The sequence below is a fragment of the Salmo salar genome, chromosome 17 (genome assembly GCF_965601325.2).
Source record: "Salmo salar chromosome 17, fSalSal1, whole genome shotgun sequence".
In the NCBI taxonomy this organism is placed as follows: Eukaryota; Metazoa; Chordata; class Actinopteri; order Salmoniformes; family Salmonidae; genus Salmo; species Salmo salar.
The window spans coordinates 76,678,667-76,702,143 of record NC_138307.1 but is presented as its reverse complement, the minus strand read 5'-3'; the positions used below and the strand labels follow the sequence as shown (position 1 = coordinate 76,702,143).

The window sequence follows — 23,477 nt, the reverse complement described above, 5'->3', positions numbered from 1 at the left end:
GCCCAGACCCCGGATCCGGCCATGGCGTTGGGCTGAATGCCGTGACTGGGTATCGGCACAGAGGAAGGCTCCGGCCTTGGAGCGGTACTGGATGCCGTGCCTGGACTGGGCACCGGCGCAGAGGAGGCCTCCGGCCATGGAGCTGGGTTGGATACTGTGCCTGGACTGGGCACCGGCACAGAGGAAGGCTCCTGCCATGGCACCGGCGCAGGAAGCTCCAGGCCGTGGACCGTCACTGGAAGCTCCGGGCCGTTGACCGTCACTGGAAGCTCCGGGCCGATGACCGTCACGGGAAGCTCCGGGCCGTTGACCGTCACTGGAAGCTCCGGGCCGATGACCGTCACTGGATGCTCCGGGTTGTTGACCGTCACTGGAAGCTCCGGGCCGATGACCGTCACTGGAAGCTCCGGACTGTGAACCATCGCTGGAAGCTCTGGACTGTGAACTGTCACTGGAGGCGGCACAGGTGGCACCGGACTGATGACACGCACTTCAGGGCGAGTGTGGGGAGACGGCACAGGACGTACCGGGCTGGGGAGGCGCACTGGAGGCCTGGTGCGTGGAGCCGGCACAGGTGGCACCGGACTGATGACACGCTCTTCAGGGCGAGTGCGGGGAGCTGGCACAGGACTCACCAGACTGCTGACAGGCTCTTCAGGTCGAATGTTGTGCAGAACACACCTGGACAACACCTCTCTCCCAACTTTTCCATCGCCTCCCTGGCGGTCTCTGTCTCTTCAGGACGAGTACAGGGAGCTGGCAAAGACGGCACCGGACTGGTGTCACGCTCTTCAGCACGCCTGCGCTGCAGCATACTCCTCGCTACCACCTCTTTCCGGTATCTTTCATTGAATTCCTCCTCCGACTCCCAAACGGGCTCTGGCACTCCACGCTGCTCAGTCGACCACCCCATGTGCCCCCCCAAAGAAATGTACATTTACATTTTAGTCATTTAGCAGACGCTCTTATCCAGAGCGACTTACAGTAGTGAGTGCATACATTTCATACATTTTTTTCTCCGTAACGGTCCCCTGTGGGAATCGAACCCACAACCCTGGCGTTGCAAACACCATGCTCTACCAACTGAGCCACCACGGGACCGTGGTCCCCAACTGAGCGACCGTGTGGCCGTGGTCCCCGGCGTCGTCGCTGTCCTTCCTGATCTTTCTGCGATTCTCTCCAAGGAAGGGACTCGCATCCTACCCGGATTTCCTCCCAGGTCCAACTCACTTTATCCTCCCGAGCACGCTGCTTGGTCCTTGAATGGTGGGATATTCTGTCACGGTGGTGATAATGGACGGACCAAGGCGCAGCGTGATGAGAGTTCCACATCTTTATTTGCAGTGAAACTTCCAAAAAAACAATAAACCAAGAAGGAAACGTGACATCAGTGGTGCAACATGCACATGCACAAAACAATATCCCACAAAGTAGGTGGGAACAAATGACAACTTAAGTATGATCCCCAATTAGGGACAACGATAAACAGCTGCCTCTAATTGGGAACCATACTCACCAACAAACATAGAAATACAAAATACTAGATAACCCCCCTTGTCACGCCCTGACCTAAAACACCATAGAGAACCCTGACGGCTCTCTATGGTCAGGGCGTGACAGTATCATCCCTCTAAGGCCCTCAAACCGACCACTTCTACCACTTCATAAAGGGCTTAGTGTCCTAGTTCAGGCTAAATATGCAAGAACACAAAACAGCAAAACAACAAGATGGGGAAAACCTACAGGAGAGTATCTTAATTCCTTTGTACTGACTCACTTGTCTGTTCAGGGAAATGGGCTGACTTTTAAAAGGACTGCAGCTCAGTCAGAACTCTGCCTTCCTACTCTCTCTTTAAATGGTTGACTTTGCTGCTGGTATGGAGTGGTGGAATTACGCAACACAGCCCCTCCCACCCACCCCTCCCTCTCTCTCTCTCTCCCCTGATATTAATGACACAACTATCTCAGGCAGGAGGCAGTCTCCTGCGCTCACTCTCCTGCAGGCTGCTCTCTCACGCTGCTCTCACTCTCTCTGACTGCGTAGCTGAGAAACACACACTCACTCACACACACTCAGTCAAACACACACCATGAGGCTGGTCGTGCTGTGTGTTGTGGCCTCCACCACTCTTCTGCTGGCAGTCCCATGGAGCTCCGCAGCAGACCCAGGAGACGGAGCCCAGAGATGGGATAAGGTCCAGGATAAGCCTGCTACAGGAGGAGTTTCAGGGGGCTGCCCTGTGAGGATGAAGCCTTCTGGCCAGTGTGGAGAAGAGGACGACTGCCCCTACCAGATCACCCTGCCTCCACTGACCATCCAGCTGCCCAAGCAGTTCAGGATGCTGGAGAAGACCATGAAGGAGCTGCAGAGCCTGAAGGAGACGGTGAACCGGCTGAAGAGGGACTGTCTGGAGTGCCGGCAGCAGGCTGACCAGAGCCTGCAGAGGGACAGCGGGGAGGCAGCAGGGGGTCCCGGTACGGGGATGGGACCAGGGTTTCTGGAAATACAGTCTAGCACCAGTAAGGAGGAACGAGGAGACGGGGGAACCAACACAGGACCTGATGGGGATGGCATTGGCACTAGCACCGGTTCTGGCAAAGGCAAAGGCACTGGCTCAACCGGCGGTTCTGTGTTTGAGATGCAGGTGAAGATGAACAAGATGTCCAGCAGCCTGCGTAACGCACGGGGCCAGATCACGGCTCTGCAGGGCCGTCTAGAGGAACTAAGCCTCATCAACATGAGGAACGTGGAGGCCATCGTGGACAGCAAGGTGGAGAACATCACTGGAGTGATCAACAAGCTCAGCAACAACTGTAACCACCAGTGTGCCGTCCAGCCCTCTCCTCAGTGTACGTCTATTTACTTATTCTCTTTATTTAATTAACCAAACAGGTTATTGAGTATTTGACAGTAAAATTCTGTATAACCTTTAACTGATTTACAAAACCCTCTGTTATTACTAAACTATCATTATTCTGTAAACTGCAGAACTCCCCTCAGTGTAAGTGTTATTGAAAATAGCCCCTCTGTTCTTATAGAAGCTCCTCTAGTCTCTTGTTATTGCTAACCTATTGTTCTCCTCTAAGCTTCAGTCAGACAGACTTATTATAAAACCAGGCTTTCATGCACTGCATGCAGTATTGTACAGTATGCCAGCCCTCTGTACTGAGCGTGAGTACTCTGCCGTATCAAAAGGAGAATCGCAGGTTTAACTCCAGATCATCACCCTTTATTTATGCATGGTCCTAAACTAACACTGCTACTGTACAAGGGAATTACATTATTTCCTCACACTTTATCTTTCAAAACTCATTGGGATAGTCTGATATTTTGAGTGTGAGATATTCTGATATTTTGAGTGTGAGATATTCTGATATTTTCAGTGGTCCTTCCGATGGAAAGAGATATGCATATTTTCATATGGGCTTAATAGGAACCAATTTGAAACTAATCATTTTCCTGTCAGTTTCAATACTGTAGACCACTGTAAGGTACTTCATTCTGGAGATCTGAACTGAAAACCCCATGTCCAATGATCAATGGAATGCAAACTAGTCTTATCAAAGTTCCATTTCCATCTAGAGGTAACTCCAGGGGACATATTTCAGTAGTAATCATAAAACATATTACCATCCATCCAAATGGATTTGGAACCATTCCTAAAGCATGTCACAACCATCTCCTCCATTGGCTATTATCTGAAAAACACATGTGAGGTCCTTTTGAAATGGATCGACTCCCGACAGCAGTGTGATTTCTCCAGCCAGTGTATTTGGGACAGTGTTAACGTGCGGTCATTTCAGTGTGAACATTGGGACAGTGTTAACGTGCGGTCATTTCAGTGTGAACATTGGGACAGTGTTAACGTGCGGTCATTTCAGTGTGAACATTGGGACAGTGTTAACGTGCGGTCATTTCAGTGTGAACATTGGGACAGTGTTAACGTGCGATCATTTCAGTGTAATAACTCCTTTATTACACTTGCCAACTGGATGATGCAATGTGTTGCCTTCCGACAGTTGGTCATGGTGAGATCAGAACACTATGTAGAAGTACTTGTCTTAGATTAATATGTCATGTTTTGTATAAGAGCTCTGCAAATTACTCTGGATAGCTTGACAAGATAATGTCAAAAGTGATTCATGTAAAGATTATGGAGAAACAGGCAATATAAAGTGTTTCCAGAGTCGGGAGCATCCAGTATCAAAGTGCAGTAGTGCTTGTGTGTTCTGTTGTTGACACAGCCTTCTTTCTACTGGCCATGTTTCTATCTTGATATGGGAAACTCTACTGTCGGCTCAACGACAACAGAACGTCAGCAGACAGACATCTCTCAATCTCAGCTCTGTAACGGATCATTAAGCCCCAATTCACAGTTAAACTAAACAGTGTGCTTTCTATCTCTGATTGGATTTGAAGGTGTTTGCGGACATACATCGAGGGAGTCTACCTTTGGATCATTTAACTGAATCATGTTCTCTATTCATTTATAAACACTTTTAAGCTTCCTTTAATGTCCCAAGCCTTTTTCTGTAGGAATTAAAGGAACTGTTTGCCTGTAATGTGAGAATGCACAAGCTTTTCATTGGGAGGATGTTACTTCCAGATGAGGGTTTTATGTCTCTGCATACTTCCTTGATAATACAGCTGCTCTTCTGTTGCTGTCAATCCCCTTTATCAGTCTGCATGGCTGTCTGTCCATCTGTCTGACGGACTGTTATATTTGGGTCAGTCACAGCCTGGCCCCCAGATTCTGAGAACCACTATTACTATCACATATGGGCAGACTTTGATAGGAGTACTGCCCACAGGGGGGAGATACAGAGACACACACACACTCACATACACGCGTACACACACACACACACACACACACACACACACACACACACACACACACACACACACACGCACAAACAGCCTGCTCTTCTGTACTCTGCTCTGCCCTCTTCTGGCTCTGTTCTGTCCTCTTCTGTGCTCCGCTCTGTCCTCTTCTGCGCTCCGCTCTGTCCTCTTCTGTGCTCCGCTCTGTCCTCTTCTGCGCTCCGCTCTATCCTCTTCTGCGCTCCGCTCTGTCCTCTTCTGCGCTCCGGTCTGTCCTCTTCTGTGCTCTGCTAACTCAACTCCTCTCTCATGCTTCCTAGGCTCCTATCCTGAGCAGCTGACTGGCGTCACTTTCCAAAACTCAGGGGCTCTACGCTCCAAAAGTGGGTGTCAGGATGCATTATCATCACAAACACAGAGTGGGGACTGGCAGGCTCTCCAGCAGCCTTGGTTAATCCCATTTTACACTTTCCCACGTTTTGACAAGTCTGTCCTCCCCTTATATGAAAACACTCTGACGGCCGTGGCTCAACTCGCTCGGTCAGCTCTGGGGCTGAAAGTCAGTAACATTCCATGCAATGGCCTGCTGGGTTGTGAGAGTCTTGTGCTTTGAGGGAAACAGTGTTTTCTTTACCCCTCTGACACTGACCGTTGCCTCTCTCTCCCTCCCCCTGCCCTGTCTCTCTCTGTCTCTCTCTCACAACAGTCATCATCGCTCCCAAGGACTGTTCTGACTACAACATGCTAAAGGAGAGGAGGAACGGCATCTACCGGGTCACGCCAGACCCCAGGAACGGCACGTTCGAGGTCTACTGCGACATGGAGTCGTTCGGCGGCGGCTGGACCCTGGTGCAGCAGCGCCTCAATGGCACCGTCAGCTTCAACCGCTCCTGGGCTGAGTACAAGGTTAATAAACCCATTTGACAAAACTCTTTGACAGACCGTGGTCAATAACATTCCATGCAATGGCCTGCTGGCCAGTGAGAATCAGGGAAAACAGGGGTTGTGTCCCAAATGGCACCCTATTCCCTATATAGTGCACTACCTTTGACCAGGCACTATGTAGGGAATAGGGTGCCATTAGGGACAGATTTGACTCCTCTGACACAGACCTTTACCTTTTTTTCTCTCTCTCCCCCTGCCCTTGACCTCTCTCTCTCTCTAGAGGGGCTTTGGTGACCCCCGGGGAGAGTTCTGGTTGGGCAACGACCGCATCCACCTCCTGACCAAGGCCAAGGACATGGTGCTGCGCATCGAACTGGAAGACTTCCAAGGGGTGCGGGAGTATGCCAAGTTCGACCAGTTCTACGTAGCCAACGAGTTCCTGAGGTATCGCTTATCCATCAGCGGGTACAGTGGCACGGCCGGCAACGCGCTGCATATGAACACGCACTTCAACCACGACCAGAAGTTCTTCACCACGCCAGATAGGGACAACGACATGTACCCGTCAGGGAACTGCGGCGCGTACTACAGCTCTGGGTGGTGGTTCGACGCCTGCATGTCAGCTAATCTCAATGGGAAATACTACCACAAGAGATACAAGGGCGTGAGGAACGGCATCTTCTGGGGAACATGGCACAACATGTCCAGTGAAGCATACCCCACCAACTACAGGCAGGCCTTCAAGACGGTCAGAATGATGATACGGCCAAAGAACTACGCTCCGTAAAGGAAAGCGGCATGAGAACGGAAACGACCGGAAAGATCAAAAATACTTTTTTCTTCTTAACTTTCTGCTCCTTTGACCTTTCTGCCTCCCACTGTCAAGTTTAACCACATGGTTCATAGACAGTCTGAGACACCTGAGTTTACGTTAATAAAACCTTCAAAAAGGTTGGAAAAGTCTCCACCGAAGACAAATGTATGATATCACAGTCATAGTAAATGTCTGGCTATCGGTCAAACAACATACTATGGACCATGTGCTACTGAACTAATAACAGCAACAAAATGGAGTCAGATAGGTTTGCTTTCTGCAGAATAATTACAGTGGTTGACTGCAGGCACTGCAACTGTTTCCAGACATCTGTACGTCCAAAGCGTTTTCTGTATAATACTGCCACCTAGCTTTATGTCATCACATTGCATCCTCATCTAGACAGGCTAAGCAGCATGGAAACTAAAGGCCGCAAGTTCAAGGAGGAAATGTACAGTATTTATTTTTGAAAGTATGATAGCTTTTATATAACTAATATATGGACTGTATTTTCATGCAGTACACAGTGATACCCTAAGATGAGTACCCCAAAAAGTATTGTATTCGGAATAAAAAGCATTGTATTGGGGTTGAGAAGTTGACCACAGAGAAGTTTAAAACTAAAACATGGAGTATTTCGATTTGTATGAAAAGGTTTAAAGTGTAGGTCTATTTGAATAGAATAATTGATTATGTAGCTTGACGTATAGAACTGTATGTACACTAGAAGTTTTTTATTCACCTTCTATTGTCCTATTCAAAAAAGTATTTACTTTTTATATAAAAACATGAATAAACTTTTTACAGATTTGCACTGAGTACTGAATGTTTTGTTATCCATATCCTGAAACACAGCAGGCAAATAGCCCTGACCTAGCCTATAGCTGTCAACCATCAGCAGGCAAATAGCCCTGACCTAGCCTATATCTGCCAACCATCAGCAGGCAAATAGCCCTGACCTAGCCTACATCTGCCAACCATCAGCAGGCAAATAGCCCTGACCTAGCCTATATCTGCCAACCATCAGCAGGCAAATAGCCCTGACCTAGCCTATATCTGTCAACCATCAGCAGGCAAATAGCCCTGACCTAGCCTATATCTGTCAACCACCAGCAGGCAAATAGCCCTGACCTAGTCTATATCTGTCAACCACCAGCAGGCAAATAGCCCTGACCTAGCCTATATCTGCCAACCATCAGCAGGCAAATAGCCCTGACCTAGCCTATATCTGCCAACCATCAGCAGGCAAATAGCCCTGACCTAGCCTATATCTGCCAACCATCAGCAGGCAAATAGCCCTGACCTAGCCTATATCTGTCAACCATCAGCAGGCAAATAGCCCTGACCTAGCCTATATCTGTCAACCATCAGCAGGCAAATAGCCCTGACCTAGTCTATATCTGCCAACCATCAGCAGGCAAATAGCACTGACCTAGCCTATATCTGTCAACCATCAGCAGGACTCTATTTGTTAGCTTATAATATTGTGTTTAAAGGTAGTGTATGTAAATCAAACAATTGTCTGGGTGCTGTAGTGCACAGCAATAGAAATAGCCACACACTCTTGCATACTCATACAGCTTACATTGGAGTATACACCAGTGTACTGGCATTTCTATTAATTTTTCCTTCATAAGGGTTCAGGATTGGCTGATGTTTTATACATTTTTCCTTCATAAGGGTTCAGGATTGGCTGATGTTTTATTCATTTTTCCTTCATAAGGGTTCAGGATTGGCTGATGTTTTATTCATTTTTCCTTCAAAAGGGTTCAGGATTGGCTGATGTTTTATTCATTTTTCCTTCATAAGGGTTCAGGATTGGCTGATGTTTTATTCATTTTTCCTTCAAAAGGGTTCAGGATTGGCTGATGTTTTATACATTTTTTCTTCATAAGGGTTCAGGATTGGCTGATGTTTTATTCATTTTCCCTTCATAAGGGTTCAGGATTGGCTGATGTTTTATACATTTGTTCTTCATAAGGGTTCAGGATTGGCTGATGTTTTATTCATTTTTCCTTCATAAGTCTTCAGAATTGGCTGATGTTTTATACATTTTCCCTACAGAAGGGTTCAGGATTGGCTGATGTTTTATTCATTTCCCTTCATAAGGGTTCAGGATTGGCTAATGTTTTTTTAGTATTTACTATTTATTAGGATCCCCAATTAGTTATTGCCGAGGCAACGGCTACTCTTCCTGGGGTCCAAACAGGAAACAACACAACAAATAAAAGCCATAATATACATAAATATACATAGCACAACATTTACATTACAATTTAGCCAATCAGCAGACACTCCCATCCAGAGAAACCCACAGCTAGTGCATTTACCTGGAGATAGCCAGCCGAGACAACCACAAACTGTATCACAGTGGTATCCCAACCACCTATCACATACATAATACATTATACAATACATAATACAATACAAAATACAATACTGTCACGATTTCCGCCGAAGTAAGTCCCTCTCCTTGTTCGGGCGGCGTTTGGCGGTCGACGTCACCAGTCTTCTAGCCATCGCTGCTCCACCTTTCATGACTTCTGCCGAAGTCAGTCCCTCTCCTTGTTCGGGCAGCGTTCAGCGGTCGACGTCACCGGTCTTCTAGCCATCGCTGCTCCACCTTTCATTTTCCATTTGTTTTGTCTTGTTTTCCTGCACACCTGGTTCACATCTCCTCATAATTACTATGTGTATTTAGCCCTCTGTTCCCTCCATGTCTGTGTGGGGTATTGTTTATTGTCAAAGTTTGCACGCTTCCGGCTGGTTTGCTCCGGGTCTTGTTTTGTACCCGTGCTTTGTGGCAGCCGGTACTTTGTACTTGGTTGTTGTACTTTGTGCTGCCTCACTTGTTCTTTGGGCATTTGTTTTTGTGACGCGGTTGCGTTCTGTTCTAATAATTGCCTCAGTAAAGTGCTTTGTCCACTCATCTCTGCTCTCCTGCGCCTGACTTCCATGCACCAGCTACACCCACCGTTTGACAGAATATCCCACCCGTCCTATGAAGTCAGCAGGAGCAGGTGCCCCTGTTATAGGGGTAGAGGAGCGCGTCCAGGAACACGCAGCGATGCTCCACCATCTCGGTGCCGCCCTGGACCGCGTCATCCAAACAATGGACCGTTGGGAGAGACAGGGAGTCCCTCCAGCACATCCACCAGCACAACAGGGGCCTCCACTACTCGCCCCCCCCTGCACCCGGTTTCAGTGGGATTCGTCTCGCCCTCCCCAGGCAGTATGATGTGCTGCCCGCTGCCAGGGTTTCCTGCTGCAATTGGAGTTATACCTGGCGACCGTCCACCCGGCTCCTTCGGGCCGTGAGAGGGTGTGTCCGCCTTCGTCTCATGCCTCTCCGGGAAAGCCATGGACTGGGCAAACGCCGTGTAGGTGGATGGAGATGCGGGGCTGGACCACTTCGAGGAGTTCACCCATCATTTCCGGGCAGTCTTCGACCACCTGCCCGAGGGTAGAGCGGCGGGTGAACGTCTCTTCCACCTGCGGCAGGGGACGAGGAGCGCCCAGGAGTTCGCTCTGGACTTTCGGACCCTGGCCGCCGGAGCGGGATGGAACGACAGGGCCCTGATCGACCACTATCGCTGCAGCTTGCGCAGTTGTCTCGCCTGGGCATGGTGACGCAGGGGGGTCACAAGGAGAGAATCAGTCTCTTCTTCATTGACTCTCCTGCGTTTCCCTAGGTGTTAGGCCTACCCTGGTTAGCCTGTCATGACCCCACTGTTTCATGGCAACGGAGGGCTCTCACGGGGTGGTCGCGAGAGTGCTTGGTGAGGTGTTTAGGGGTTTCCGTTGGTGCTACTACGGTGGAAAGTCCAGACCAGATCTCCACCGTGCGCATTCCCATGAATATGCCGATTTGGCTCTCGCCTTCTCCAAAAAGAAGGCGACTCAATTACCACCCCATCGACGGGGGGATTGTGCAATAAATCTCCTGGTAGATGCCGCACTTCCCAGGAGTCACGTGTATCCCCTGTCACTGGCGGAGACGGCGGCTATGGAAACAAATGTTTCCGAATCCCTGCGTCAGGGGTACATTCGGTCCTCTACTTCACTCGCCTCCTCGAGATTATTTTTTGTGAAGAAGAAGGAGGGAGGTCTGCGCCCGTGTATTGACTATCGATCCCTAAACCAGATCACTGTGGAGTACAGTTACCCACTACCTCTCATAGCCACAGCGATTGAGTCAATGCACGGGGCGCGCTTCTTCACCAAACTAGATCTCAGGAGTGCTTACAACCTGGTGCGTATCCGGGATGTAGATGAGTGGAAGACGGCGTTCAGTACTACTTCAGGGCATTATGAGTACCTTGTCATGCTGTACGGGTTGATGAATGCTCCATCAGTCTTCCAAGCTTTTGTAGACAAGATTTTCAGGGACCTGCACGGGCAGGGTGTAGTGGTGTATATTGATGACATTCTGATATACTCCGCTGCACGCGCCGAGCATGTGTCCCTGGTGCGCAGGGTGCTTGGTCGACTGCTGGAGCATGACCTGTACGTCAAGGATAAGAAATGCCTATTCTTCCAGCAGCCCGTCTCCTTCCTAGGGTACCGCATTTCCACCTCGGGGGTGGAGATGGAGAGTGACCGAATTTCAGCCGTGCGTAATTGGCCGACTCCCACCACGGTAAAGGAGGTGCAGCGGTTTCTAGGGTGGGGGACCGGGAGCTGTTGGCTGTCGTCAAGGCTTTGAAGGCGTGGAGACATTGGCTTGAGGAGGCTAAACACCCTTTTCTCATCTGGACTGACCACCGCAATCTGGAGTACATCCAGGCAGCAAGGAGACTGAATCCTCATCAGGCAAGGTGGGCCATGTTTTTCACCCGTTTTGTTTTCACCCTTTCTTACAGACCAGGCTCCCAGAATGTGAAGGAAGACGCACTGTCCCGGCTATATGACACAGAGGAGTGGCCCATAGATCCCACTCCCATACTCCCGGCCTCCTGCCTGGTGGCGCTGGTAGTGTGAGAGCTGGACGCGGACATTGAGCAGGCGTTACGTGCAGAGCCCGCTCCCCTCCAGTGTCCCGCTGGGCGTCTGTACGTTCCGTCTGCTGTCCGTGACCAGCTGATCTATTGGGCCCACACGTCCCCTTCCTCTGGTCATCCAGGCATTGGTCGGACGGTGCGCTGTCTGAGTGGGAAGTACTGGTGGCCCACTTTGGCTAAGGACGTGAGGGTTTATGTTTCCTCCTTCTTGGTGTGCGCTCAGTGTAAGGCTCCGAGGCACCTGCCCAGAGGTAAGCTACACCCCTTACCCGTTCCACAACGGCCATGGTCGCACCTGTCGATCAATTTCCTTACCGATCTCCCCCCATCACAGGGAAACACTACGATCCTGGTTGTTGTGGATCGTTTCTCTAAGTCCTGCCGTCTCCTTCCTCTGCCCGGTCTCCCTACGGCCCTACAGACTGCAGAGGCCTTGTTTACGCACGTCTTCCGGCACTACGGGGTGCCTGAGGATATAGTGTCTGATCGGGGTTCCCAGTTCACTTCGAGGTTCTGGAGGGCGTTCATGGAACGTCTGGGGGTCTCGATCAGCCTTACCTCGGGTTTGCACCCCGAGAGTAATGGGCAGGTGGAGAGAGTGAACCAGGATATGGGTAGGTTTCTGCGGCCTTATTGCCAGGACCAGCCAGGGGGGTGGGCGGCGGGCGGCCTTCGTGCCCTGGGCCGAGATGGCTCAGAACTCGTTTCGCCACTCCTCCACTAACCTCTCCCCCTTCCAGTGCGTACTGGGGTATCAGCCGGTTAGAGTCAGACTGAGGCTCCTGCAGTGGACGACTGGTTCAGGCGCGCGGAGGAGACATGGGACACCGCCCATGTTCACCTCCAGCGGGCCGTGCTGCGCCAGAAAGCCAGCGCAGACCGTCACCGCAGTGAGGCGGACCGGATCTGGCTCTCGACCCGAAACCTGCCCCTCCGCCTGCCCTGCCGGAAGCTGGGACCGTGGTTTGTGGGGCCATTTAAAGTCCTGAGGAGACTGAACGAGGTGAGTTACAGGTTACAGCTTTCCCCGATTACCGTTTTAACCCCTCGTTCCATGTGTCTCTCCTCAGGCCGGTGGTGGCAGGCCCACTCCAGGAGTCTGAGGTGCGGGAGGTTCCTTCGCCCCCTCTGGACATCGAGGGGGTCCCGGCGTACTCCGTTCGCTCCATACTGGATTCGAGGTGTCGGGCGAGGGGCCTTCAGTACCTCGTGGACTGGGAGGGGTATGGTCCAGAGGAGAGATGCTGGGTCCCGGTGGAGGACGTATTGGACCCTTCAATGCTGCGGGAGTTCCACCGTCTCCATCCGGATCGCACTGCGCCTCGCCCTCTGGGTCGTCCCCGAGGCCGGTGTCGGAGCGCTGCTGGAGCCGCGCGTCAAGGGTGTGGTACTGTCACGACTTCCGCCGAAGTCGGTCCCTCTCCTTGTTCGGGCGGCGTTCGGCGGTCGACGTCACCGGTCTTCTAGCCATCGCCGCTCCACCTTTCATTTTCCATTTGTTTTGTCTTGTTTTCCTGCACACCTGGTTTACATCTCCTCATAATTACTATGTGTATTTAGCCCTCTGTTCCCTCCATGTCTGTGTGGGGTATTGTTTATTGTCAAGGTTGGCACGCTTCCGGCTGGTTTGCGCCGGGTCTTGTTTTGTACCCGTGCTTTGTGGTAGCCGGTACTTTGTACTTGGTTGTTGTACTTTGTGCTGCCTCGCATGTTCTTTGGGCATTTGTTTTTGTGATGCGGTTGCGTTCTGTTCTAATAATTGCCTCAGTAAAGTGCTTTGTCCACTCATCTCTGCTCTCCTGCGCCTGACTTCCATGCACCAGCTACACCCACCGTTTGACAAATACATAATACAATACAAAATACAATGCAAAATACAATACAATACAAAATACAATACATAATATAATACAATGCAAAATTCAATATATAATACAATGCAATACAAAATACAATATACAATACAAAATACAATAGATAATACAATGCATAATACAATATATAATACAATGCATAATACAATACATACTACAATACATATTACAATACAATAAATAATACAATACATATTACAATACAATACATAATACATTACATATTACAATACACAATACAATACATATTATAATACAATGCATATTACAATACAATACATATTACAATACATAATACAATACAAATTACAATACAATACATAATATAATGCATATTACAATGCAAAATGCATCAAAATATCTTTGTGTTTCTTCACAGTCCGCGTCATGACGTAAAGTGTGAGTTACCTGGTGTGGCAGAGAGTTCCATGTAGTCATGGCTCTATTTAATATTGTGTGTTTCCCAGCCTCTGTTCTGGACCTGGGGACTGTGAAGAGACCTCTGGTTTCAACTGGTCATGGTGACAGAGTTCTAGCAACTATGGTGGATGAATAACTAGGTCAGCCCAGTAGGGGTCAGATCGGCTCGGCTTGTCTCAGTAGCGTGAAAAGAGTATGTGTTACCTGGTCTAAGCACTGGAAGGCTGGGCTGGCAGAGACGTGAGTGGGGCCCAGGGCCAGGCTCTCCTCCTGTAGGTCAGCATCAGGAGCCAGGGCTAATAGAGGAGTAGTCTCCTCCTCACCTCCTCCTCCTCCTCCTCCACTGGGAGGGTTGGTCTGCTCCCCAGCTTGGCTCATAGTGGCCCTGTCACACACACGCAGACACACACGCAGACAGACACGCAGACAGACACGCAGACACACACGCACACAGACAGACACGCACACAGACAGACACGCAGATAGAGACAGCAGACAGAGACAGCAGACAGACAGAGACAGACAGACAGACAGACAGACAGACAGACAGAGACAGCAGACAGACAGAGACAGCAGACAGACAGACAGACAGAGACAGCAGGCAGCAGACAGACAGAGACAGCAGACAGACAGCCAGAGACAGCAGACAGACAGAGACAGCAGGAAGCAGACAGACAGAGACAGCAGACAGACAGACAGCAGACAGACAGAGACAGCCGACAGACAGAGACAGCCGACAGACAGCAAGAGACAGCAGACAGACAGAGACAGCAGACAAACAAAGACAGCAGACAGACAGAGACAGCAGGCAGCAGACAGCCAGAGACAGCAGACAGACAGAGACAGCAGACAGACAGAGACAGCAGGCAGCAGACAGCAGACAGACAGCCAGAGACAGCAGACAGACAGCCAGAGACAGCAGACAGACAGCCAGAGACAGCAGACAGACAGCCAGAGATAGCAGACAGACAGACAGAGACAGCAGGCAGCAGACAGGAGACAGACAGCCAGAGACAGCAGACAGACAGCCAGAGACAGCAGACAGACGGCCAGAGATAGCAGACAGGCAGAGACAGCAGGCAGCAGACAGGAGACAGCAGACAGACAGCCAGAAACAGCAGATAGACAGCCAGAGACAGCAGACAGACAGCCAGAGACAGCAGACAGACAGACAGAGACAGCAGACAGACAGCAGACAGACAGGATTAGTCAGCATTTTCATGATCTTCTAAAGAAGAAGAGCACTAGACAATTCCGTAACTACTAGTCATTTACATTTTACATTTACTGGCTTTGCAAAGTATTTACAGGAATATACAAAATCTTAGCCTTGTGTATTCTATCCACTCTACATTACACTGATGAAAGACAGACTGCTGCAACCCTCATAGCCTCCAGCTCCAGTCTTTGACCTAGGATGTGTCCCAAATGGCACCCTATTCTCTATAGTGTAGTACATTTGATCAGGCCCCATATGGGACACATGGGCCCTGGTCAAACGCAGTCCACTATAGGGAATAGGCTGCCATTTGGGACACAGCTCAGTGTTCTGGAACCTACAGAAAATACTAAACCCAGCTGCTTTGCTGGACCCCTCTAAACCATGGCTGCTGGCCCAGTGGCTGGATCCCTCTAAACCATGGCTGCTGGCCCAGTGGCTGGATCCCTCTTAACCATGGCTGCTGGCCCAGTGGCTGGACCCCTCTAAACCATGGCTGCTGGCCCAGTGGCTGGACCCCTCTAAACCATGGCTGCTGGCCCAGTGGCTGGACCCCTCTAAACCATGGCTGCTGGCCCAGTGGCTGGATCCCTCTAAACCATGGCTGCTGGCCCAGTGGCTGGACCCCTCTAAACCATGGCTGCTGGCCCAGTGGCTGGACCCCTCTAAACCATGGCTGCTGGCCCAGTGGCTGGACCCCTCTAAACCATGGCTGCTGGCCCAGTAACTGGACCCCTCTAAACCATGGCTGCTGGCCCAGTGGCTGGACCCCTCTAAACCATGGCTGCTGGCCCAGTGACTGGACCCCTCTAAACCATGGCTGCTGGCCCAGTGACTGGACCCCTCTAAACCATGACTGCTGGCCCAGTGGCTGGATCCCTCTAAACCATGGCTGCTGGCCCAGTGGCTGGACCCCTCTAAACCATGGCTGCTGGCCCAGTGACTGGACCCCTCTAAACCATGACTGCTGGCCCAGTGGCTGGACCCCTCTAAACCATGGCTGCTGGCCCAGTGACTGGACCCCTCTAAACCATGACTGCTGGCCCAGTGGCTGGATCCCTCTAAACCATGGCTGCTGGCCCAGTGGCTGGACCCCTCTAAACCATGGCTGCTGGCCCAGTGACTGGACCCCTCTAAACCATGGCTGCTGGCCCAGTAACTTACAGTAAGTAAAGTCCCTATCCTCTTCAGACTTACTTCCCACTGAGCACAGGCGTCAGTTCAATGTCTAGTTTTGATTCACATTTGGTTGAGTGTCAACTAACGTGAATTCAACGTGAAATCAACAGATTTTTCCCGAATTGTTAGGCCTAAGAAGTATACAATAAATACTGATAGAAAGACTATTGAACCCGTTTCAACTGGAGACTGGGCCTGTGTTCAGGGCTCCAAATGAACCTTTTCCACTCCTAACTCATTTTTCTAGAAGCGCACCACTGTCTGTGTTCATTTGCAAGGTGCAATGTCAATGATCACTGTTCTATCTGTAATAAACCGTTACTAGCTAGAGAGCATTGGATTTAGATGATACGAATGAATCATTTTAGCCAAACAGAACCGATAAATTCGCTTTCTACTCAAAACTGCTAACTACTAGTTACAACTGACCAGACTCGTGTTAGCCAGCTAGGGAAATAAGACATAGCTATAGGTAGCTAACGTTAACTCTTACAGCTACACTATGTTATTCTTACCTGTAACAGTCCCTTTATTCACCTGTGACTTCAACTTTGTCAAAATAATGATCCAGCATTATGCCATAAAAGTTAGGTCTGAGAAGTAGAGCTATTTGTAAATGTTATTGGTAGCTAGCTAGCTAAACAACAAAATGCTTCAGTAAATCTCAGCCTCTCTGTTCTGTTGAATGCCTTGAAAACGTTGCCATAACAACGACGCCCCAACATCCTTTTCAGCAAGACTGAAAAAACAGTTTTTTAAACTTTTAAAACAACAAAGAGGCAATTAGACATGTAAAATACTAGCTATATTTGAATTGTTGAATTAAAACAGTGCATGCACTGTGTTTATTTGTCGTTTAGAAAAATGTATTGATCATATTGAATCGCATGCATGCAGGGGCAAACAGACAGCTAAATTCCAGCAGAGGGCGCCAAGTATTCATTGTCATGAGTACAGAGAATTTTTCCACAAGCTGAGCTGTGGTAACCCTTGTCTCCTGCAGTCCGCAGAGCAGGGCATCATCAAGGTCTGCTCGTCATTTGAACCAAGCCAACCAACCCCTGTCCTGGAGGCATCCTCTGTAGGAGGCATATACATACACAGGAAATAACTCTAAAGATTGTTATGGATTGCACCAAGAACTGTTGAGTTTGGAGAGTTTTGGTCCAGACAATGGGTTTTTGTGATATATATATCTATATAAAGAAGTGTATTTACTCTGAAGCAATTGAATTTGAACACCCTGGAGTTGAGACCAGGGCCTGTTTTCATAAAACATCTCAGGATAGGACTCTTGATCTTGGATCAGGTCCCACTGTCTATATAATCATATTCATTATGATCTAAAAGGCAACATTTATCCTAGATCAGTACTCCTACACTGTGACTCTTTATGAAGACGGGCCCAGAACAGCTGAAGAGTTCCCTTCTCTCCATTGTCACATGGTGACATCACCCTCTCAGCTCAGGAGAAACTGTGGAAAAACATTTAAGATCATTGTGCTTTCTCCTGGATCCAAATGTAGTCTTGATTCCTCTCCTTGTTTTATAGGTCCTCTATGCAAATTAATCTGGGTCCATTCATTGTTCTTCAATCTTAAATCACATAGAAAATATTCATAACAGCCTTCTGGTTCAACACATCAAAATGTTTGTGAAACACTCCAGATGGTGGTGTGTGTGTGTGTGTGTGTTTGTGTGTGTTTGTGTGTGTGTGTGTGTGTGTGTGTGTGTGTGTGTGTGTGTGTGTGTGTGTGTGTGTGTGTGTGTGTGTGTTAAAGGGGTAGTAGGATTTGGCAGGTCCCGTGAAGCAGGATTCTCATTTTGGGAGAGACTTTTATAGTGGCCCTGAACTGAACATAAATGTTCGTAGATAGACTTGATCCTCTGTCCTGTGACTACTGTAGTAGGTTCTTTGAGACAGTATCAAATGGTTGGCCTTTGGCTCAGATGTTGACTGAGGTTTTTCATGATCCATTTATAGTTCGTAAGAACATTGTATCTCATTAATCACTGATCTGGTAGTTTTTGGTCCAGTAGAGGGTTTAACAGCATTAACCATGAACCTCATATTTCTGGACTGATTTCTGGAACCTGCCCATGTTTTTGTTTTCTATAACAATATGCCCTTCAAGTGAATTATAATTTTGGCAAGTAAAACAAGTTCTTGCACTTCTCAGAAAGTATTTTTAGATTTGTGTATAACTCAGAATTTCACATGCTTGAGGCCATGCAGCTAAGTTAGGACAGTAGATTTAGCTAACTGTTCACAATTAACAAGGTTTGTTTTTCTTATCAATTCATATTCCATCATGGTAAACTGTCAACAATACCACTTCATTGAGTTCTGTTTGTTACTAACTCCTAATAATGTAGCCACACAGGAAAACAACGTTCTGTGCTGTATTCAGTAAACACAACAGGTGGTGGTAAACAATAGCCATTAAAGATGAGGGAATGTGCACCATTCCATACAGACATATTTAGCTTCATTCTCTGAGTAGGTTTTCAGTCTAACTTTGTGCATAGGATGTGTCTCGACCTGTTCTGACCATCCAGCCTGTCTTTAGGGCTCTTTAGTTGTTTAGTGTCCTCCTGAGTAGTCAGTGAAGTCATACACACTTGTTCCTTCTGAGTGTCATAGTAAAGTGTGTTTTTTTCTCATGACTTCCAGAGAGCACTCTATTTCTAGTAGGTCTAATATTTGTTCTTAGAATAGTGCTGAACAGGGCTTGTTCTTAGAATAGTGCTGAACAGGGCTTGTTCTTAGAATAGTGCTGAACAGTGCTTGTTCTTAGAATAGTGCTGAACAGGGCTTGTTCTTAGAATAGTGCTGAACAGGGCTTGTTCTTAGAATAGTGCTGAACAGGGCTTGTTCTTAGAATAGTGCTGAACAGGGCTTGTTCTTAGAATAGTGCTGAACAGGGCTTGTTCTTAGAATAGTGGTGAACAAATCAAATCAAATCAAATGTATTTGTCACATACACATGGTTAGCAGGTGTAAATGCAAGTGTAGCGAAATGCTTGTGCTTATAGTTCCGACCATACAGTAATATCTAACAAGTAATATAACCTAACAATTTCACAACAACTACCTTATACACACAAGTGTAAAGGAATGAATACGAATATGTACATAAAAATATATAAATGAGTGATGGCCGAACGGCATAGGCAAGATGTAATAGATGGTATAGAGTACAGTATATACATATGAGATGAGTATTGTAGGGTATGAAAACATATAAAGCAGCATTGTTTAAGGTGGCTAGTGATACATTACATCAGGATGGCAAGATGCAGTAGATGGTATAGAGTACAGTATATACATATGAGATGAGTAATGTAGGTTATGAAAACATTATATAAAGTGGCATTGTTTAAAGTGGCTAGCGATACATCTAATTACATCAAGATGTCAAGATGCAGTAGATGAATGGCGTATAGTATATACATATGAGATGAATAATGTAGGTTATGTAAACATTATCTAATATAAATAATATAAAGTGGCAAGTGATAAATTGATTACATCAATTTTCCCATTATTAAAGTGGCTTGAGTTGAGTCGAGTCAGTATGTTATCAGCAGCCACTCAATGTTAGTGATGGCTGTTTAACAGTCTGATGGCCTTGAGATAGAAACTGTTTTTCAGTCTCTCGGTCCCTGCTTTGATGCACCTGTACTGACCTCGCCTTCTGGATGATAGCGGGGTGAACAGGCAGTGGCTCGGGTGGTTGTTGTCCTTGATGATCTTTTTGGCCTTCCTGTGACATCGGGTGGTGTAGGTGTCCTGGAGGGCAGGTAGTTTGCCCCCGGTGATGCGTTGTGCAGACCTCACTACCCTCTGGAGAGCCTTCTGGTTATGGGCGGAGCAGCTGCCGTACCAGGCGGTGACACAGCCCGACAGGATGCTCTCGATTGTGCATCTGTAAAAGTTTGTGAGTGTTTTTGGTGACAAGCCGAATTTCTTCAGCCTCCTGAGGTTGAAGAGGCGCTGCTGCGCCTTCTTCACCACGCTGTCTGTGTGGGTGGACCATTTCAGTTTGTCCGTGATGTGTACGCCGAGGAACTTAAAACTCTCCACCTTCTCCACTACTGTCCCGTCGATGCGGATAGGGGGCTGCTCCCTCTGCTGTTTCCTGAAGTCCACGATCATCTCTTTTGTTTTGTTGACATTGAGTGCTGACATTGAACAGGGCTTGTTCTTAGAATAGTGCTGAATGGGGCTTGTTCTTAGAATAGTGCTGAACAGGGCTTGTTCTTAGAATAGTGCTGAATGGTGGTTGTTCTTAGAATAGTGCTGAACAGGGCTTGTTCTTAGAATAGTGCTGAACAGGGCTTGTTCTTAGAATAGTGCTGAATGGTGTTTGTTCTTAGAATAGTGCTGAACAGGGCTTGTTCTTAGAATAGTGCTGAATGTTGCTTGTTCTTAGAATAGTGCTGAACAGGGCTTGTTCTTAGAATAGTGCTGAACAGTGCTTGTTCTTAGAATAGTGCTGAACAGGACTTGTTCTTAGAATAGTGCTGAACAGGGCTTGTTCTTAGAATAGTGCTGAACAGGGCTTGTTCTTAGAATAGTGCTGAACAGTGCTTGTTCTTAGAATAGTGCTGAACAGGGCCTGAAGTGGATTAAAGTACATCATATTTATGTACCAGGGTTTGTATTTTTGAGCCGGTATTCTCTAAAGAGGTGCAGGCACTCAAACAGTAGAAAATGTAAGACTCTCTGTACAAGCGAGCGCTGGTCCACAAAGTGTAAGAGCGTTGGGCCAGTAACTGAATGGTTGCTGGTTTGAATCCCTGACCCGGAAACATCTGCTGTTCTGCCCTTGAGCAAGGAAGTTACTGTACCTTTTTATAGATGCTGTTATCCAGAGCAATTTACATCAGTGAGTGCATACAATTTGATACTGGTCCCCAATGGGAATCAAACCCACAACCCTGGCATTGCAAGCACCATGCTTTACCAACTGAGCTACATGGACCACAGTTAACCCACAACAACTGGGTCGATGAAGGCAGCCCCTCGCACCTCTTATTCAGAGGGTTTGGGTTAAATGTTAAAGGCATTTTGGTTGAATGCATTCAGTTGTGCAACTGACTAGGTATTTCCTTTCCCTAACCAGATGCAGAACAACTCATGAATTCTGATTGTATGATGTGTTCTCATTGCTGTACAGATGTAGGATCTTAATTTGAGCCAGTTCGCTACAGCAGCAAAATAACCTTGCAGCAACAGGAAATGTGGATTATAATTTATGATTTATTTTGTAGTGGTTGATACATTTTTCGTTAGGACAGTTTGTTAAACTGGAAATTACAAACATTAGAAGCCTTTTTAAACCTTCAATACACTACAAGTTTGCATTTCCTGCTGTGCAGTAACATTCGTGCATCAACATGACGATGAAATTAAGATACGGCATCTGTATCTTGGAAAGAAAACAACCCAAAATCTTATTTTAAGTGATCTGGTTGCAGCTGTGCTTAACCATACGCTGGTCGAGTGACAGTCTCTTACAGCTGTTCCTTGGTTATGTGAAGCCTGTTTCATTTATATGATCACCCTGGGTGGTGTGTTTCATAAAGCTTATCATCCCATGAATCACTATTGCTGAATGAAATAATCAGAGGAAAAAGTTACTGTATCCTATACACTACTTTTCTTTTGTACATGTGTATTATAGTCATAACAAAAGCAGAAACAAATTGGGGGTCATTTTATGATCCTTCTGCAGGCTCTTTCAAGTTAGGCAGTGTTCTGTTTTCAATATCCCAATTAATCCAAGTTGGGTTTTCTTCCAGGCACGTATTCTGCACAGTCACCGTAGAAGGTTCCGTTCCAACTGACGAAAATTGCAGATACTTAATACAATCAGTAAAGCTTTTCGAGAGGTTTTTATGAAACTCTTTTTAATAGTTACTCTATAACACATTGTCTTGCTCGCATCAAAGTGTTGCTGAACAAAGGACAGAAATTGAATTTGAAATGGAAAACAGCCACCGGGATTCTTTGTGCGTCACACCGACAGAAATAAACATCTCTCCGGGAAGAAGGGCGAGGGTGTACGTTTCATGATTAACGACTCATGGTGTAATTGTAACAACATGTAGGAACTCTAGTCCTTTTGTTCATCTGACCTAGAATTCCACGCAATCAAATGCCGACCGTATTATCTCCCAAGAGAATTCTCGTCGGTTATTGTCACTGCCGTGTATATCCCCCCTCAAGCCGATACCACGACGGCCCTCAAGGAACTTCACTGGCATTTATGCAAACTGGAAACCATATATCCTGAGGCTGCATTTATTGTAGCTGGGGATTTTTACAAAGCTAATTTGAGAACAAGGCTACCTAAATTCTATCAGCATATTGACTACAGTACTTGCGCCGGCAAAACTCTGGATCACTGCTACTCTAACTTCCGCGATGCATTCAAGGCCCTCCCCTGCCCTCCCTTCGGCAAATCTGACCACGACTCAATTTTTCTTCTCCCTTCCTTTAGGCAGAAACTCAAACAGGATGTACCCATAACAAGGACTATTCAATGCTGGTCTGACCAATCGGAATCCACACTTCAAGATTGTTTTGATCACGTGGACTGGAACATGTTCCGGGTAGCTTCAGAGAATAATATTGGTTTATACACTGATTCGGTGAGTGAGTTTATAAGGAAGTGCATAGGAGATGTTGTGCCCACTGTGACTACTAAAACCTACCCTAACCAGAAACCGTGGATAGATGGCGGCATTCGCTCAAAACTGAAAGCACGAACCACCACATTTAATCATGGAAAGTTGACTGGGAATATGGCCGAATACAAACAGTGTAGTTATTCACTTCATTTGCGTATCACCCCAATAGGTCCACAGACGATGCAATCGCCACTGCCCTAATCCACCTGGACAAGAGGAATACCTATGTAAGAATACTGTTCATTGACTACAGATCAGCATTCAACACCATAGTACCTTCCAAGCTCATCATTAAGCTTGAGGCCCTGGGTCTCAACCCCGCCCTGTGCAACTGGGTCCTGGACTTCCTGACGGGCCGCCCCCAGCTGGTGAAGGTAGGAAACAGCATCTCCACTTCGCTGATCCTCAACACTGGGGCCCCACAAGGGTGTGTGCTCAGCCCTCTCCTGTACTCCCTGTTCACCCATGACTGCGTGGCCATGCATGCCTCCAACTCAATCATCAAGTTTGTAGATGACATAACAGTAGTAGGCTTGATTATCAACAATGAAGACGGCCTATA

The 23,477-nt window shown here is 47.7% G+C and overlaps 2 protein-coding genes across 2 annotated transcripts in view; one reads left to right on the top strand and one right to left on the bottom strand.

Moving 5' to 3' along the window:
- The window catches only part of LOC106598741 (coiled-coil domain-containing protein 146), an 80,197-nt gene extending 63,352 nt beyond the window's left edge, over positions 1 to 16,845 (bottom strand). The window contains exons 1-2 of the mRNA XM_082964163.1: positions 16,732 to 16,845; positions 14,023 to 14,203 (exon numbers count right to left, since the gene is read on the bottom strand). Of these exons, the coding sequence (XP_082820289.1) occupies positions 14,023 to 14,196 (174 nt within the window). The 5' untranslated portion in view covers positions 14,197 to 14,203; positions 16,732 to 16,845. The remainder of the gene's footprint in view (positions 1 to 14,022; positions 14,204 to 16,731) is intronic.
- On the top strand, positions 1,983 to 7,335 carry fgl2 (fibrinogen-like 2). The gene is given in 3 exon segments (NM_001140382.1): positions 1,983 to 2,850; positions 5,532 to 5,731; positions 5,991 to 7,335. Coding segments are annotated over 3 exon segments (1,467 nt in total). The 5' UTR covers positions 1,983 to 2,090; the 3' UTR covers positions 6,498 to 7,335.
- Positions 16,846 to 23,477: the final 6,632 nt, after the last annotated feature.